This window comes from Xiphophorus maculatus, chromosome 2 (assembly GCF_002775205.1).
Source record: "Xiphophorus maculatus strain JP 163 A chromosome 2, X_maculatus-5.0-male, whole genome shotgun sequence".
NCBI lineage: Eukaryota > Metazoa > Chordata > Actinopteri > Cyprinodontiformes > Poeciliidae > Xiphophorus > Xiphophorus maculatus.
Genome location: NC_036444.1, coordinates 18432549 through 18448925, shown reverse-complemented (window position 1 = coordinate 18448925; position 16377 = coordinate 18432549). Strand labels below are relative to the sequence as shown.

The window sequence follows — 16377 nt, the reverse complement described above, 5'->3', positions numbered from 1 at the left end:
CACAGATGTAGAATTTAGGAGTACCAAGAAGTAAGAAGTCTAACATAAAACTCAAATTCAAAGCAGGAAGAAACAAGCAATGAAACACGGTGTGTGAATAACAATAAAATCTGAGAGAAAACAAAGAAACCATGCAACATTGACACCCAGGAAGCACAGTGACCGACACTTTTCAACTGCTATTAGCAAAAAAAGAAAGAATTCTGCTTATGAAACTTTTTCCACCACACTTTCCTTTTATTTAACTTTCCATCAATAAGCTTGTAAGCTGTGAACAGACATCTTGTTTACCAATGATCTTTTGTGGCTTGGTCATCCGCCCTCCTTGTGAAGGGTGGCAATGACTAAGTGAATGGTCTTCCCAATGATTCTGTAGGCCATAACAACATTATAAAAACAAAAATATTTTCTTTACTGGTGAGGAATATTGTAGGCTTTATGTTTTTACTATAGCTGGCAGCCAAAATTATCAAAATTAATTTTTAACACAATCTGATACATGATAACAAAGGTTAGGAATAAAACCTACCTCCATGCAACCAAGGCCATTAAAAACTGGATCATTGCTTATATCTTAAATGTAATTTATTGATAACATATTGTATGGACAAGCAGGTTTTCAGTTTTCTTACATCAGAAAAATAAAGATTGCTGCTATTTTTAATAGAACTGATGGCTATGTGCTGGCAATGTGCTAAAATTGTTAATTAAAAGAGTAACATTTAACACCCCATCTTCATGTAAATACCAATATGAAGATTTTACAGAAATGCCAAAATATTAGGTTTTATTTTGACCAATTTTCTGTATGTGTGTGGAGCATTCACAAATGTTAGACTATTACTGTGTTAGAACATCAAAAAACCTAAAAATATATACACAGTAAGCTTAAAAGCAAAAAGGGAATGATAATGATTAGGCCTACATTTTGAAAAAGAAAAGTCCTTATCTTATGGAAAAAGATAAGTCAAATTTTGTTCTCAGGGGGAAAAAAACCCTGAAGATATTATTCAGTCATAAGGACAATACATTTTTGTGGAGATGAAAATATAAAACTTAAGAAGTGAAAAGGATGCTATTTCAAATTAATGCCATTCTTACCTTCTGTCGAATCTCTTCTTCCATCTTGATGGGGGAGCCGAGTTCAGCCACCTGCCGAACTCCCTCGCTGGCATAGCCGCCATATTCCCACAGCACATAACTCCTGGAGTGGGACGCACCAATCAGGGCAGACCAGTGGTTGGCACGTTCTAAAGGAGATGGGAACTTTAGCACTTAAATAACTAAGTTGTGAAAGATGGTAAACAATAGCTTGGGTCCTCTGTCAGTAACTTAAAAACCAAAAAGGAAAAAACAATCTATGACTAAAAGACTGATTTTGATATGGCAAGCCAAAGAGTCATAGCTATACCTGAAGGTATAGGCATCCTTAAATTATACAAATTTAACAACTAACCTAAGCACATCTTAATCATTGAACTGTTTTCCCAAAGAACTTTCCTACTTTCAAGTTTGTCTGTTTTTTTTTTACTCTTTCAAGCTTTATATAAGATCAATCAGTTGAATATATATTCCTTTATTTAATCAGGTAAACCCCATTGAGATCTAGATCTCATTTTCAAGAGGGACCTGAGCAAAAAATTTGCAATACAGAGACTTGAGTAAAATAAAGTTCTTATGTGAGACTAACTAATAGTGAATGTCATTAGAATAATGCATAATGGATCATGTCAAAGGAAATTCTGATTCTTCAAGCCATTTCAATTGCCTTTTAAGTCCAGGAAAACAAAAACAAAAAGAAAAAGAAAAGTTCATACCAGTCACTGTGAGGAACAAACTGATAGCTGAAAACTAATCAGATACAGAGTGTATGTGAGTGTTGGGCTAAGAATGCTATAATTACTCACTTGGATAATCTTTTGGATGTACTTTTTCTGACCAATTGCCATAGAAGGTAAGTCTATATTTAGCAGTTCCACAAGCACAGCATTCGATTGCAGGTACCTCTGTGACTTCACCGGGAACACGCTCTGCAGGGAGATGGGATGTGAAAGATCACAGATACTCAAATAATACAATAATTCCACAGACCGGTCATCTACATAATATCATGATAAAAATGTTAATATTTTTCAACTTATTAAGGTAACATGTAAGTAGGTTTTGAATCATTTGTGACCTCATTCTTTTCAGCTTCAGTGCAAGTCAAATAAACAACTTCAACACAAAACCTAAGCTCTATAGATTCTCAGTGGAGGAACATAGACTGTTGTTTAAATAATAGTGTAGTTTTTTTAATAGGATGGGTTCAGTCAGCACCAAAACCAATCAAAGTAAGCATCACACTACAGAGGAAATTAAACAATCCTCCTGAGTTAGCTTTTATTCTAGTAGTGTATTCTCATATATTTAATCAGGAAACATAAGATAATGGATGGATGGATGGATGGATGTGCTTAAACCTAGAAGTCAGGAAATTACTGCAATAAGAAAAAAGTGCATTGTTTAATCTGGTCCACATGAATGGTCAGACCAAAAGTCCCTGCAAAATACATAATATTGTCCCTTTTTACAAATGTTCAAAGGGAAACTCAGTGACTTTTGACTGATTTACATGATTTCTGACTACTGAATAGACAAAACTCCACTCAGACAAAACTATTTCAAAGTTATTATGGTGTACAATCCTAAACAATTACTTGGGTAAATTTAAATCATGATTCATAGCAATAAGAGGCAGTAAGAATCTAGCAAGCAGGAAAAGAAAAGAAAAGAAATGACACACAGACTCATAAATATTCTACTTTTGCCCTGGACCAAAGTTTCTGAAAGATAGGTCAAGGCGATAGTTTGAATATTTATGAATCACCCAATTATTTAGTGGAAATGTTCTCTTGACATCTAAGTTGCAGAAAGGCGAGTCAAACTTAAAGCACCTAACGTATGTCAGAAAATCGAAACAGAGTGGCTTGATTGACTTGCGTAATAGCATGGAAAATTAGATTTTATTGTGTCGCGAACAGCTTTATGAAGACAGGATTCCTCTGAGATTTAGAATGATAAAATCATTCAACCAGATATGGCTTTCATTGTACAATGAATGTTTGCATTTGAGCGGAGAGACCCCTGTGAGTGTACCATTTTACCAGACTGTTGTGCTGATTTTAAGAGATTTTAAAAATGGTGACGCATTCTTTTTCGCGGAAATACAATCAATATAAAACCTCAGACATTGCCCTGGTGATCTCACAGTTTGACCGTGACGTCCGCCTCATGCTTCCTGAGTGTTTTGTTAGGACTGTGGGAGGGTTAAACAGTTTGTGTCCAGGATGTGTATGGTCTGCAGAGATGTTGGCTGACTTTCTTCTTTCCCTAGAGCTGTACATGTACTTTATGTAGAGAGACTGGTTTTCATGCTATATGTGGGCTACTGGCATTGAAAGATGGATGACAGGAGAAATCTAATGAAACATTCTTGATGATAATCTGAAGATGCAAGACAGTTATCCCTAGTACACAACTACAAATGGAAAGCAAATAAAGCTCATGAAAACCAACCATCCATCCATCCATCCATCCATCCATCCATCCATCCATCCATCCATCCATCCATCCATCCATCCATCCATCCATCAACATACTAAACAGCATACTAGTGACATTCCTTGTTTTAAAAATATTTATGTCTCTGTTGTCTAGCCTCTAGCTGCTTATTCTTGCTGGGCAGCATGGGGGCTGTTCCCTATCTGAAGGAGTTACTGGGCAAGAGGCAGGGTGCACCCTGGACATCATTTCATCACAGGACAATATATAGACACACAGGATAAGCAACCATGCACACACCAATGCAGAAAAGTTTAGAGAGACCAATTAACCTAATGCTAATATTTTTAGACTATATGTATTTTGTTATTACAGCCATTACTAAATTCTAGAATTAATTTGTTTTGATGCTTTGAATGTGAGGATTACTAGTGTTCTTACAAATATCTGATGCGAATCTCATGTCAATAGGGATTTTTTTGTATATTCATAGAGAAAATGCATCTATTTTCTCCCATGTAGTTTTTGAAACATGATGAGGGAGGTGTGAGGTTATCAGAACCAGAACACAGGGAAAATACTACATTCGGAGAAGGTTACAATAGCTGCATGATGACAAGTCTAGGTTGCAAAAATGAGCTGCAAAAGACAGAATGGAAGAGAAGATGGGCAGCTGTCATTACCTTTCTCACACAGTCGAATGGTGAGAGAACCTTGATCCTGGAAAAAGATGACTCTTTTCTGCACAATACTGGCCCTGCAGACACAGAGAACAGGTTTGGAAGAAATGTAGAGTAAGAATAAAGGTGAAAAAGAAAATGGAGAAAAGTTGGATGATCATAGGAGTGCAAAAGCTGCATAAAATTGAGATTTTTTAGAGTTTCTTTTCGATGTCTGATCCATGAAATCCTCCTCAAGACGGGAGGGTAATGGCTTCCCTGAGGTTTCATAATGGACACTGAGTACACATTTTTTCACAGGAAAAACACATTCTCCAACTCTCACAGCCAATCATCCTGCCGCAACAGAAGCAATCATACCCACAGATATGAAGAAGAGGGAGAAAAGACCAGGAGTTACATTAAGAAGAGAATATAGATCTGTGCAATTGTTGTAGACAAAACCAGGCTTTAACTGATGAGTTAATCTCGACTGAAAATTAAACTGCCCCATCTAAAATTGATTGTTTTTTACCAATGCTTTTACATTGTTTTGTAAAACGTTACAATGGAGGACAAAGACAGCTAACATGCTTTGTTTTCTACCTCTTCTACTGATATTTTGAAAACAAAGAGTTACAAATAATGAGAGGAGCACAAAGGTGGGGTGCCCTTACAAAACTTTCCAAACAAACCTGCCAAATGTTCTTGCAGTAAATAATACAGTCTGTTGCAAATTCTTCAATCCCAATAAAACCATCAAATAGCCCAGTAAATGGTTCTAAAAGTCATCATGCTTTTCTGGTAAGGTAACAAACACACAGACAACTAAAATTCAGGAAAGACTGGAAGAATAAGCCAAAAACATAAAAAATACTATCCTTATAACAAACCTCAACTGTTTAAGAGTATTATTCCATCAAAACTTGAAATTACTTGAACATAAGGAAAAATCCAAACTGATACTGTAAGCAAGTAGTACTGTATATTACGCTAGTGAGAAAATAAATAAATAGCTGTACTTTTCTTTTTATAAAAGTAGTGTGCTGCACGTACAATAGAGAGAAATAAAACTGCCTCAAAGTGAGCTGAACAATCCTGGCAATGAAGACAGAGGAGGGTGCGCCAACTGTAGGTAGGAGTTATCGGTTATATTGCTTCTATAAATCTTACATGGGCTGAATGGTGCAGTAGACTCTGCAACATGGGGTGACTACTTGGGCATGAAATTGGAAAACAAAAGTGAAATATAATGACTATTACTGAGCCTGATCATTTTTTATCAAATTTTCTAATAGGTAAAGAAAAAAATGCTGGTAGTTTGTATTATTCACTAAGTCAGCGGAAGGATGCATCTATACGTACCCAAGCTCCAGCTCCCCTTTCCACTAGACATCTATGTTAAAATTTGGTTGTTTTTAAATAATTTGCTTTTTTTTTTTTTTTGTCAGTAAGCAGCCACTGCTAGTAAAACAAGGCAAATTGTATTAGAGGTGTGCAGAAAACTCGGTTACTGCATCTTGTAGGCACAAATAGGTAAAACTTCATGTAAAACTTTATTCATGGTGTTTTAGCCTAATTCTTTAAATAAGAGTTAAACTATGAACTTAAGTATCTTTTGTGTTCATCTGCAATGTTTTGATACACATTTTTTCAGTTGTGTGTTTTTCTTCAACATCTGTAAAATTACTCTATGCATCAGAGTTTTAAATTTACTTTTGTTAGACATTTCTTTCCAGATTTTGTGACTTGAGTATTGTTCTACAACAAATTGATATCTTCTATTTGTTTTTAACAGCCGTGCCACATTATCGTTACTAGTCTCCTTGCTTTCACTCCTCATATTTCCTTAAGGAAAATTCCTAGTCAATGTTAGAATACATAACCTTTAATGAATACACTCTGCTATTTCAGTCAAAGAGCCATGCTAATGTCACCAACCTCTAACCAGACTACATGTTACAACTCGGGAAATAATGAGAAAAGAAACACACTTCTTCTTTTATCTGATGAAGCCTTTACTGCACGAGATCAAACTGTTCTCTGACCAAATTTCTCATCTCTGTGTAGGGAGATGAATTAGACATGAACAGTACAAATATTTTTTTAACTGGTGCCTGATATTAAAAGTGATAGCAACACTCAGAGGTCATTACTCTTCACAGCAGAGGAAAGCAAGAAGCACGGCAGAATAAGTGAATTCATATGTGTCTGAATTCATGTCCTCTAGTTTTTATTCAGGGAATTTCAAGGATAAAAAGAGTGGTAGTTCTTAAAAACTGGACATGCTCCAAATAATCCTGTCGTGTGATCAATAAAAAACTGCGTCTGACTGTGACAAGACAGAGAAGTCATCTTGTCAAACAACTTCAGACTCTCACAGTTTGACTTGTGTTGTCATTGACAGGCGAAGGGTGTTCCCCCTCCTCCCGGTACCAGCATCCGAATACTGATGGGGAAAATTAACCAGAGGTCGATGTGGGGTGAAAATGTGATGAACAGACAGCTGTAGGGCAGAGATGGAGAATTCTAAGTATAAACCTGATAACGATCACCAGGACAGCAAAACCTAGATTGGAAAAACAGTCTTTTCACTCACACACACTTGCTTTTCTCTCACCCTCCCTCTCTATTTTAGCTCTGGGTGGGAAACACTTTCTAGACACCAAAAGACTTTTCAGGACTTTCTTGAGATTAAAGCACAGATTTGAGGTAAACTCATCAGAGCTACAAGAAAGACCTTTATCACCTGAGGTAGGAAACACAAAAATACCCACACAGTCTAATGTTCGTACACACTCTGCACTTTGTCACAGCCTGGGGGGCTTGCTTAAACAAGAACTTCATGCTTGCAAAAGATAAAAGTCAAAACAAGGCAGGAATATAAAAGAGCTTAGGGCTGAAAATACTCATCATAGCATGTGTCAGATGAAATGGGATGAAGACGTCAAGACAGGAAAAGGAAGGAAATTGGGTGGGTGAGTCATCATTATTGCAAGAATCTGAGAATATTTAATCAAGTTGTTTATGTTATCTGTTCTAATAGAAGCAAAACTTTCAAGTGTAAACCAGTTCTTTTCGCTCTACTCCAAATTCTATGTCCTCAATTCCTGCTAGATTAAAAAAAATAAATATATAAACATCTGTATACCAAACATCACTGAACAGACTGGAGCAAAGCTTCATATTTTAACAGTATTTAAATTTCCCCTAACTCTCTTGGAAATTATGTCTTAACAGAAAAAAATATGAAGGATAAGTAAGTTAAAAAGATAAATATGTTATGAAAGGGGGGGGATAAGCATTTTGTGGAGGTTTTACAGCTGCTGTTTCCTGCTGCCTGAGGCAACATTTCTAGGCAGCTCAACAAGATGAATGACAAGAATTTGACCAGCAGAGGAGGAGAAGGGCAGTCCTGACAGTACACAACCAGCCTCAAGAAGATAAGTTGTATACTGCATCTTCAAGTTGCTGTTAGTTCAAGTGCCAGGAACAAGTGAGACGAACAAAGATGGTGCATTATGGACTGTGCTATTTAAAAGATGCTGACATGGCTTGCTTGCCAAGAAACTGATAGCAGTGTTTGCAACAGGTGACTTCTCTCTCCAGGGTTCAGCTCACAATGTGTAAATTAGAAGGAAAAATGTCTCTAAAGAAGCAGCACTAACAAGCCTGGCAAACCACAGCAGTACAGCCTGATCTGTGAATGTCCAGAAATAATCTGAATAACAAGTGTGTGACAACAACAAAAATGTTTTCTTTTACTTTAACTGTGCCTTAAAAGTAACTTTCTTGTGAAATCTTGAAGGTTTCTTGATTAACAGTTTGACAAACTTTCCTAGGATGTTTCACAGTTTTCTTATGGACAGTGGCTATTTTTACCATCAGTTTACAGCTTACACAGACTGCGATTAAAAAGTGAGGGAAGTTATAGAACCTATAAAAGGTATTCACTCCACTAGACACTTTACCTTTTTCTTGCTTTTACAAATCAATCATGAGCAACAAAATCTGACTTTTTCACAAAAAGAATGACCTTATATTGTCAAATTGAAAACAGATTTGTATAAAATAATGTCAATTAAATAAAAATATGTAACATAAAATGAATGTATAAATATTTGCCCCATTTAAAGTGAATGACCTAATTCAAAAAAAGGTCTAGTCAATAGTTTGTAATCTCACAATGAGTGGAATGGAGATAATCTGAATGTGTCTCAAGCGATTGTAATGTAAAGACTTCTGTGTCTGGGAGGTCAACTCACTGATTAATCAGTATTCCTGGCTTATAGCATGAAGACTAGGAGAGAACTACAAACAAAACATAGAATACGTTACTGAAAAGTATAAGCGAACGGATGGAAACAGAAAATCTCTGAGGCAATGAAATGAATAAAATGGAAGCAATATGACCCATGTGTAAATCTTCTAAGGTCAGGCGTTCTCACAAACTGAGTGACGGTGCAAGAAAGAGACAAATGAGAGAGGACTCCAGGACACCTGTGACTACGCTAGAGGAGTTACAAGATTCAGCAGCTGTGCATACAACAATTTAAAAATGTTATCCTAGAAGCGATTTAAAGTTGATTTAAACAAATCTGTGAGTATAACGCTACTATAACTAATACTTCTATATAGTGTAAAGCACTTTGAGGTCCTCTGAGAGTGATGTACAAGTACAAGCCATTTACCATTACCATTTACTTCTAAGGAAACTATAGCACTTTACAACTGACTCCTTTTATTTTTATGTTCCACTGTTTTTCGTCACTTTACATCAGCTGTAATTATTCCCAGCACAGTAAAGCTGGAGGAGCTTCCCCGTTTCTTGTCTTAATGTTAGAATAAACAAACTAGCTGCCAGCTGCAAACTTTGAAAGTGAGAGAAATAAAAAACATCTTATGTAATTCTTGGCAAATCCACATACAGTAAATTTTACAGCAGAAATTACTTTTCCTCCACTGTATTTGTTGAAATGTTGGTAAAGCCGATCTTAATGAAAAAAAGGAGAGAAAAAAAGCTTCAGTCTTTATGGTGTTACAGCTTCTACTGGTGGTTTGAGATAGCAATTTTTTTTCAAGTTATTAGATCTAAACCCCCGGAGGGAGAAGAAAAAAACTAAGAGTCCAAAAGGGCACAAAGACATATTGAAAGACCAATTTAAGGAAGTTGGAGTTGGAACCAGTTCCAGTTAACATGGAGATAAGTGTTTGACATCCTCAAGAGTGAACATATTACAGACTGAACATAAACACAAGAAGGAAATGTTTGGCTCTAAGGCACAGGTGTCAAACTCCAGCCCTCAAGGGCCAGTGTCCTGCAATTTTTAGTTGTGCCTCTGCTGCACCACACCTGAATGGAATAATTAGGTCATTAGCAAGGCTCTGGAGAACTGATCTACACAAGGAGGAGGTAATTAAGCCATTTCATTCCAGTGTTTTGTACCTGTGGCACTTATAAAAACTGCAGGACACCGGCCCTTGAGGACTGGAGTTTGACACCCCTGCTCTAAGGATTATTAAATTAAGTGATGTTGACATTAGTTTGCATAAAGAAGTCAGATTTAGTCTTGTGTAGTAAAGTTGATTTTTGATTAATTGTTTTAATCAAACAATTACACAGTGCACAGTGGCGCAGTTGGTAGCACTGTTGCCTTGCAGCAAGAAGGTCCTGGGTTCGATTCCCGGCCGGGGTCTTTCTGCATGGAGTTTGCATGTTCTCCCTGTGCATGCGTGGGTTCTCTCCGGGTACTCCGGCTTCCTCCCACAGTCCAAAAACATGACTGTCAGGTTAATTGGTTTCTCTAAATTCTCCCTAGGTGTGAGTGTGCATGGTTGTTTGTCCTGTATGTCTCTGTGTTGCCCTGCGACAGACTGGCGACCTGTCCAGGGTGTACCCCGCCTCTCGCCTGGAACGTAGCTGGAGATGGGCACCAGCAACCCTCCCGACCCCATTAGGGACAAGGGTGAACAGAAAATGGATGGATGGATGGATGGATGTTTTAATCAAACAGATTCATTATCAGTAATTTCTTCCTTCACATGCACTGAAGTGTTTAAAAAGTACTTGACTTTACTATTTATTATGGTCACCCCCTCACCCCCTTACTTGCATGTTTAGGATTATCAGACATGCACCTAAAAAACAAAAATTTAGCTTTCAAAATTCTGATTTATCCAAATAAACATGACCTCATGAAAATTAAAAGGAAATTTCTTCTGGGTTAAAGTCTGATCTTTGTCCATTTTGTTTCTTAATCTATTCAGAGGTGGAAATGGTGTGCTTTGGATACAACTCAAGTGTTCTTGACCTTTTGCTCAATACTGGTGACATTCTCCTTCATAATTTTCTGAAAGAGTGCAGAGTTCATGTATGCATCAATTTGACCATGTCCTGAAGCAACCTCAGACCTTTATGTATTAACATGGTCCCCAAAAACTTCTACTTTCGCTTTGTCAGTTCACAGATTATCTTCCCTAAAGTCTTTGGTAAAGACATTCTTGGCCATTTAGTTTCTAGCCTGAAACTCTCCTATGGATGCAATTTTTGGACAGTTTCTTTCTTATTGTTGAATCGTGAAGGCTGAGCATAAGAGAGGCAAATGAAACCTTTTCTGCTTTGTACGTTGTTCTGTGATCTTTTTTGATTTCCTGGATCAACCAGTGCATTATTTCAGTCATTTTGGTGAGCTGGTCATTCTTGGCAAAGTTCAGCACTGTTCCATCTGTTTTCTGTTATTTTCCACCTGTAGATAATGCCTTTCATTCTGAATCATGGAAGTCCTAAAGCCTTAAAAATGACTTTGCAGCCTGTCATAGACAGTTTCTATTATCTGTGTGTTTTGGATTACACACAGCTTGAATTTGATAGCTTGTTTTCCTTAAGAAGTCATGCATTTAAATTTGCAGTTTGTATTTATTCAGTTCTCTTTATTTGATTTGACAATTTGCTTAATGGTCTGAAACATTTAAGTGCACAACTGAAGAAATCTAAACTGGGGCTAATCATTTTCACTCCAGTGTGGCCTATTAACATAGTGTTGTAGACAGAAACAAAAATAGCCTAACAAGGTAAAACTAAAACTTATAATACAAAGAGTTTGTATGAGGTAATCCTAAATTTCTATCTTGGACAATTGTGACAGTAATATGAGGTGAATTTGAAATAGCAGATGTTCCACAACACAGGGTCAGATTTATTGAACCAGCAATTACTGGAGATGGCTACATGCCATCTGTCATACAACGGCAGTAGATAAATTAAAAGCAACAGCTGTGCTTGTGCTGTGGAGGTAAGGGCAAGTTAAAGCTTATCGCTTAGTGGAGGAAAAGATGCATGTCAGGGAGTTTATTCCCTTCAGGTAGTCAGAAAAGGAGACAGAAATGAACAAGAGAGAAACATTTTTCTTTGCAAGGTTTACCTGTTTATCATTTATATTTCTTATTTGTCAAAAAATGTCTTGAAGGTATGTGCAGTGCTATCACTCCATGTAGTGCACATTTGTTATATTTTTTGGCACATTGCTTGAATAACATCTCATCATGTATTAATAGTAAGTGATTTCTGTTATCATAGAATATTACATTTACAGAAGCACAAATTGCAGCTGATGTGCATGAATTCAGTCCCTCCGGGCTGTTACGTTTCGCTCTTCTGGCTCTGTTCTGTTTTTCTAACGAACCAATTTTTACTCAATGGTAATACAGCCTGCTGCTCCTTTTGGAAACAAAACATGTTGGAAATAAATGTGTTTATCATAACAGTCCAGAGGCTGTCATGAAGTCTGCTGTATTCAATCAAAATTGAATGCAGTTCCAAAATACCCATTTGGTTTTTGCGTGGCAACATAAATAACTTTTTCCACACACTGTCTTTATTTTTAAATTGGTTTACGTTAAGTTTTTTTTCTCTTTTTCCTTAAACTGAGTAAAATCCTCTAAAAGTTCAGAAGTGAGTGGTCCGGTTTCTGAAGTGAAACGGTAACCCTGCCTTTCCATCCTTTGTTGAATAACAACTCAGATAATGGGCTAAATATACTAAGGTAAGCCAAAGGGAATACTGGTGACTTTTGGTAGACTTGTGTCTGGTTTATCCCAACGTGTTGGCATGTGAAAAATTTCAGTAGATGAAATTTTTCATCTACTGAAGTAAATTTTCAGTAGATGAAAAGATGAAGTAAATTTTCATCTACTTCATAGAAGAACTATGAATCTTCTTTCAGTCAAGTGCAAAACAGCAAAAATGTTAAAACTTCACTTTAACTGAGTAACTGCTGCGGTTCAAGTTTGTCTAATCTGAAGAGACTATCCCTTCTGAGTATCGATAAGAACGTTTGGGTTTGTCTTACCTGTTGATACTACTATTTGACCTAATGAAGGAAGGAAAGAAAAAATGAAGGAATAAAAGACAGAGGGAAGAAACCAAAAAAATATATCTCCCATTAAGCAAAGCTCCCTGTAAGTCATCCAACTCTCATTAAAGCAAAATGTCACTTACTAATAGCTGACAGGCAATATGCACACTTCCAGTTAGACTGAGCAATTTAATTGTCAGGATAAACCTTTAAATAGCTGCATAATGTCATTTATCTGATTAATATTCCCAGACCATCACCAATGGTGAAAAAACACTGGGAAAAATGACACTAACATTGCTTTCAATGGAGCTCCAAAATAATAAGGTACTGAACAGCCATTTAAATCCTCAAACATGAAGACCACACTATTATAAGTAAAGATTTATTTGAAATTTTAAAGTGTTTGCACACCCATTTTAACGATGAGACACATACTCTTTGAAAGTAACACGGATTCTCAAACTCACACCTGTTTAAACAATAAATTGTACCCAGTAATCATCATCTTCAGCTGTGTTGTGAAGATCATCGCTTTACAAGAGCTAAGGTATGCTGTGCTTCTAGGCAAAAAAAAAAAAAAACAACAACACCTGGAGTCACCGACTTCACTTTAGCCAGGAACACCTGCTTGTAAGGTCAAAGGTAACTGGGCACTTCATTTATTAAGATGTTGAAATAATAGTCCCAACACATTTTTTTTCTTTTCAAAAGAGCAAACTCAACTTAAAAATTTGAAGGAGAAGCAAACAACATGAACTATGTAAAAAATTTAAAACACGTTTTTTTGCACTAATTTAAGTCAGTCATTTAACTGCTGTTATCTTAATATACACGCAAATACTAAATCCAATAGTTTTTTGATATTGCAACCCTGATATTTAATGGAAAACAGTCATTCAAGATCCGTTGTAGCTCTGCACATAAAGGTACAAGAATAATTAGATAAGAATAAAACTTACTTGAGAATAACACACCCAGTACCACTGGGTGGTGCAGTCCACAAGACCTGTATCCTGGTTCTTCTGCGAGGTGTGCTCTCCGTCACCGCAGGAGGACAGTTGGTCATGAACTGGGTGTCGTCATTATCAATGATCTGGCAAAGAATAAGTGGCATTATGCAAATATCATATCAGATTTACAGAAGTCACTCTACAAAGATCCAAAACATATATTGTCTCTTAAACAGATCAATTTATGTTGCTTTGTGCAGAAAAAGTGGATAAAGTTGAAGATCCAACAGTAAAAGTTCAACTTAACACACAGAGTGGGAGCTTGGAGCTACAGCAGTGACAAATAGAAGAATTAAGTCACAGTTTGATGTATTATAATTATTCTCACTTTGCACTTTGACTTTAGTAGAGTAAAAGTAGCTGAAATTGTAGCACGTATTTTGTCTTTAAAGTGCATAATGATTTTCGGCTGATGTGCTTATGCAGCATTAAATTTTATTAAATATGAGACCCATGTTCAAAATGTTTATCTTCTGAATTATGAATGTGACTGAATTTATCAATTTAACCTGTGTGAACTGGACTTAGAACCAGTTCTTGATAGGGGAACTAGATTTGTGCAACATGAGTATTGCGCAAATTTACTATATAGTAAATTTACTATATAGTAAACCTTAAAATTTACTTTAAGATAAAGGTTGTGATGTGATTTTATTGAATCACTGTGAAATCATGACATTTCTTTCTTTTAACTCATGTAAAACAATAGTTTTATTTTACATTATTTTCAAAGTGATGATGAAAGACAGCAGAAATATTAGATGGCCATCAAACACCATGTCATCTCCATAATTATTTTTCACGTCAGGGAACCACAACATCTCGTCTCCTTTGAAGGACAGGAAGTAATAGAGTGTTTGTCAGGGCTTAATAAATATGTATTCTCTGATGCCAACAATGTTTTTTTGATCGTTACATCCGGAAAAATATTATTTCACAGCATGATAATTAATCTTCACACAATGTCTCTAATCTTTATTTGTTTGTAGGAGGTGGGTTGGTGATCTGACAATGTTGATCTGACACTTTTTTAATCTGATACATGCAATTTTTAATAAAACTGATATGCATAATACATAAACCGTAGAGCTCAATTTTGCTGCTCTATAGAAAATAATTACTTTAATCTTTTAGTTCTCTTAACACATAACTATAGCTTTTCTGTACACATCACTGGAATTTGGTATTTGACTCCGTCTGTTAAGCTGCTCATAAAACAGGTTGCTATGGGCGGTTTGCTGTCATTTACACTTTATTTGCACAGTTTCTGTTGTCAGTGGAAACAAGAGGTAGATGGGAAAAAAAGACAGTTCAACAAAGAGACGTTTTTCACATTTGATCAAGATAAAAACTATTTTGTGAATGCGAAGGGAGGGTGATTTTGGGGGGGGGGAATGACAAAAGGTTTATTTCTTTCATCACTTCATGTGAATGTGGGGATGTTCAGTCATGCAATTTGACCTTAACTTATCAAGTAGTACTCTCTGTGACCAATCTTTGGCAGTAAGTTGAGCCAAGAGCAAAGCTGTGGGAAAGAAAAACCTTGTCAAAGTCCTAAGATGATGTTTTGGATAATAACAGACTTGTACATTCAAGACATGTACTTCCCAGTTGTCTCAATACTTAAACCTTGTCACGAACCTTACAGACTAAACACATAGCGAAACAGAACCTCATGTGGTCCTATGACCTTGTAGCATGTGTTCCCCAGCTGTCTTTCTGTAATAATAACAAAGACTCAGCATTCTTTCCCAGAAATCCTTCTTGACGTAAACTCACTAACAGTTTCCCTTTTGGAGCTTTTGGAGCTGATGAATAATTTCCATATTTCTAGGGTGACTGATCCACCTTTGATTTACATTTTTTGTTGTTTTTGTCACTAAGACTGAAGCTCTGTCAGTCAAACGCTGAAACAAACAACTCACTAAAAGGCAAATGAAGAGACAGATTTCAGAAAGAACCAAACAAAGGAGAATGAAATCAAAAAGAGGCTGCCTTTTGACAGAAATATAAAGGTAGATTTGCATCGTGCAAATTTAAATTGAAGTTAAATCTACTGAGACGTAAACATTAAATACAACGATGCTTTGGAGACAAAAAGAAAATTGAGATGCTCTGAAGAGATGCTAAACATGCATAAACATGTTCATGGAGAAAAGCAAACCAGTAATACTAACCACACTGGTTTTGTTTATGAAGCAAGTCAGTTCCTATCACTGATCCCAAAGTATGGTTCAAGATAGGTCTGATTAAATATTCTTACAGTCAACTTAATACACTAAATCTCAAGTCAAATGGACACAGTGAAATCCCAAACATAAACTTATAAGCATTAATTATTTAGAAAAAAAGACTAAACAATATTACAAAATTATCTGATTAATGATTTTATAGTCCAATTCTGTATCAGATATCAAACACATTTTACTCACTCTTTATTCTCATCTGTCAACACATTGCTATCAGCTCTCTGTGATCAGGTAGGAGCATCAACACCAGCTGCACATCATCCAGATGGCTGAATATGTCATATCACTGGAATGCAATCCCTTAAATCATTACACTTGGAATAAACTATTGCAGTCAAAACAATACTGTGTAATGTTATTGTAACCGATAATATAATGAAAATATGTGAATATATCCATTTAAAAATGTTCTCAGATGAACTTTAAATTCTAAAGTGTGTTTTCCAAATACCAGAAACAATTTATTGCTAGAAAAAAGCTGTGTGTCTTTTTTTTTTCAAAGTACTTGAAGAACATTTTACAAATTGCTAAGTATTTTGGTTTAGGGTATATTTCCATT

At 36.1% G+C, this 16377-nt stretch overlaps 1 protein-coding gene across 1 annotated transcript in view; it reads right to left on the bottom strand.

The window, feature by feature from the left end:
- Window positions 1–16377, bottom strand: part of LOC102237504 (spondin-1-like) — a 93029-nt gene that overhangs the window by 55532 nt on the left and 21120 nt on the right. The window contains exons 3-6 of the mRNA XM_014473671.2: window positions 13519–13652; window positions 4227–4300; window positions 1908–2030; window positions 1102–1250 (exon numbers count right to left, since the gene is read on the bottom strand). Of these exons, the coding sequence (XP_014329157.1) occupies window positions 1102–1250; window positions 1908–2030; window positions 4227–4300; window positions 13519–13652 (480 nt within the window). The remainder of the gene's footprint in view (window positions 1–1101; window positions 1251–1907; window positions 2031–4226; window positions 4301–13518; window positions 13653–16377) is intronic.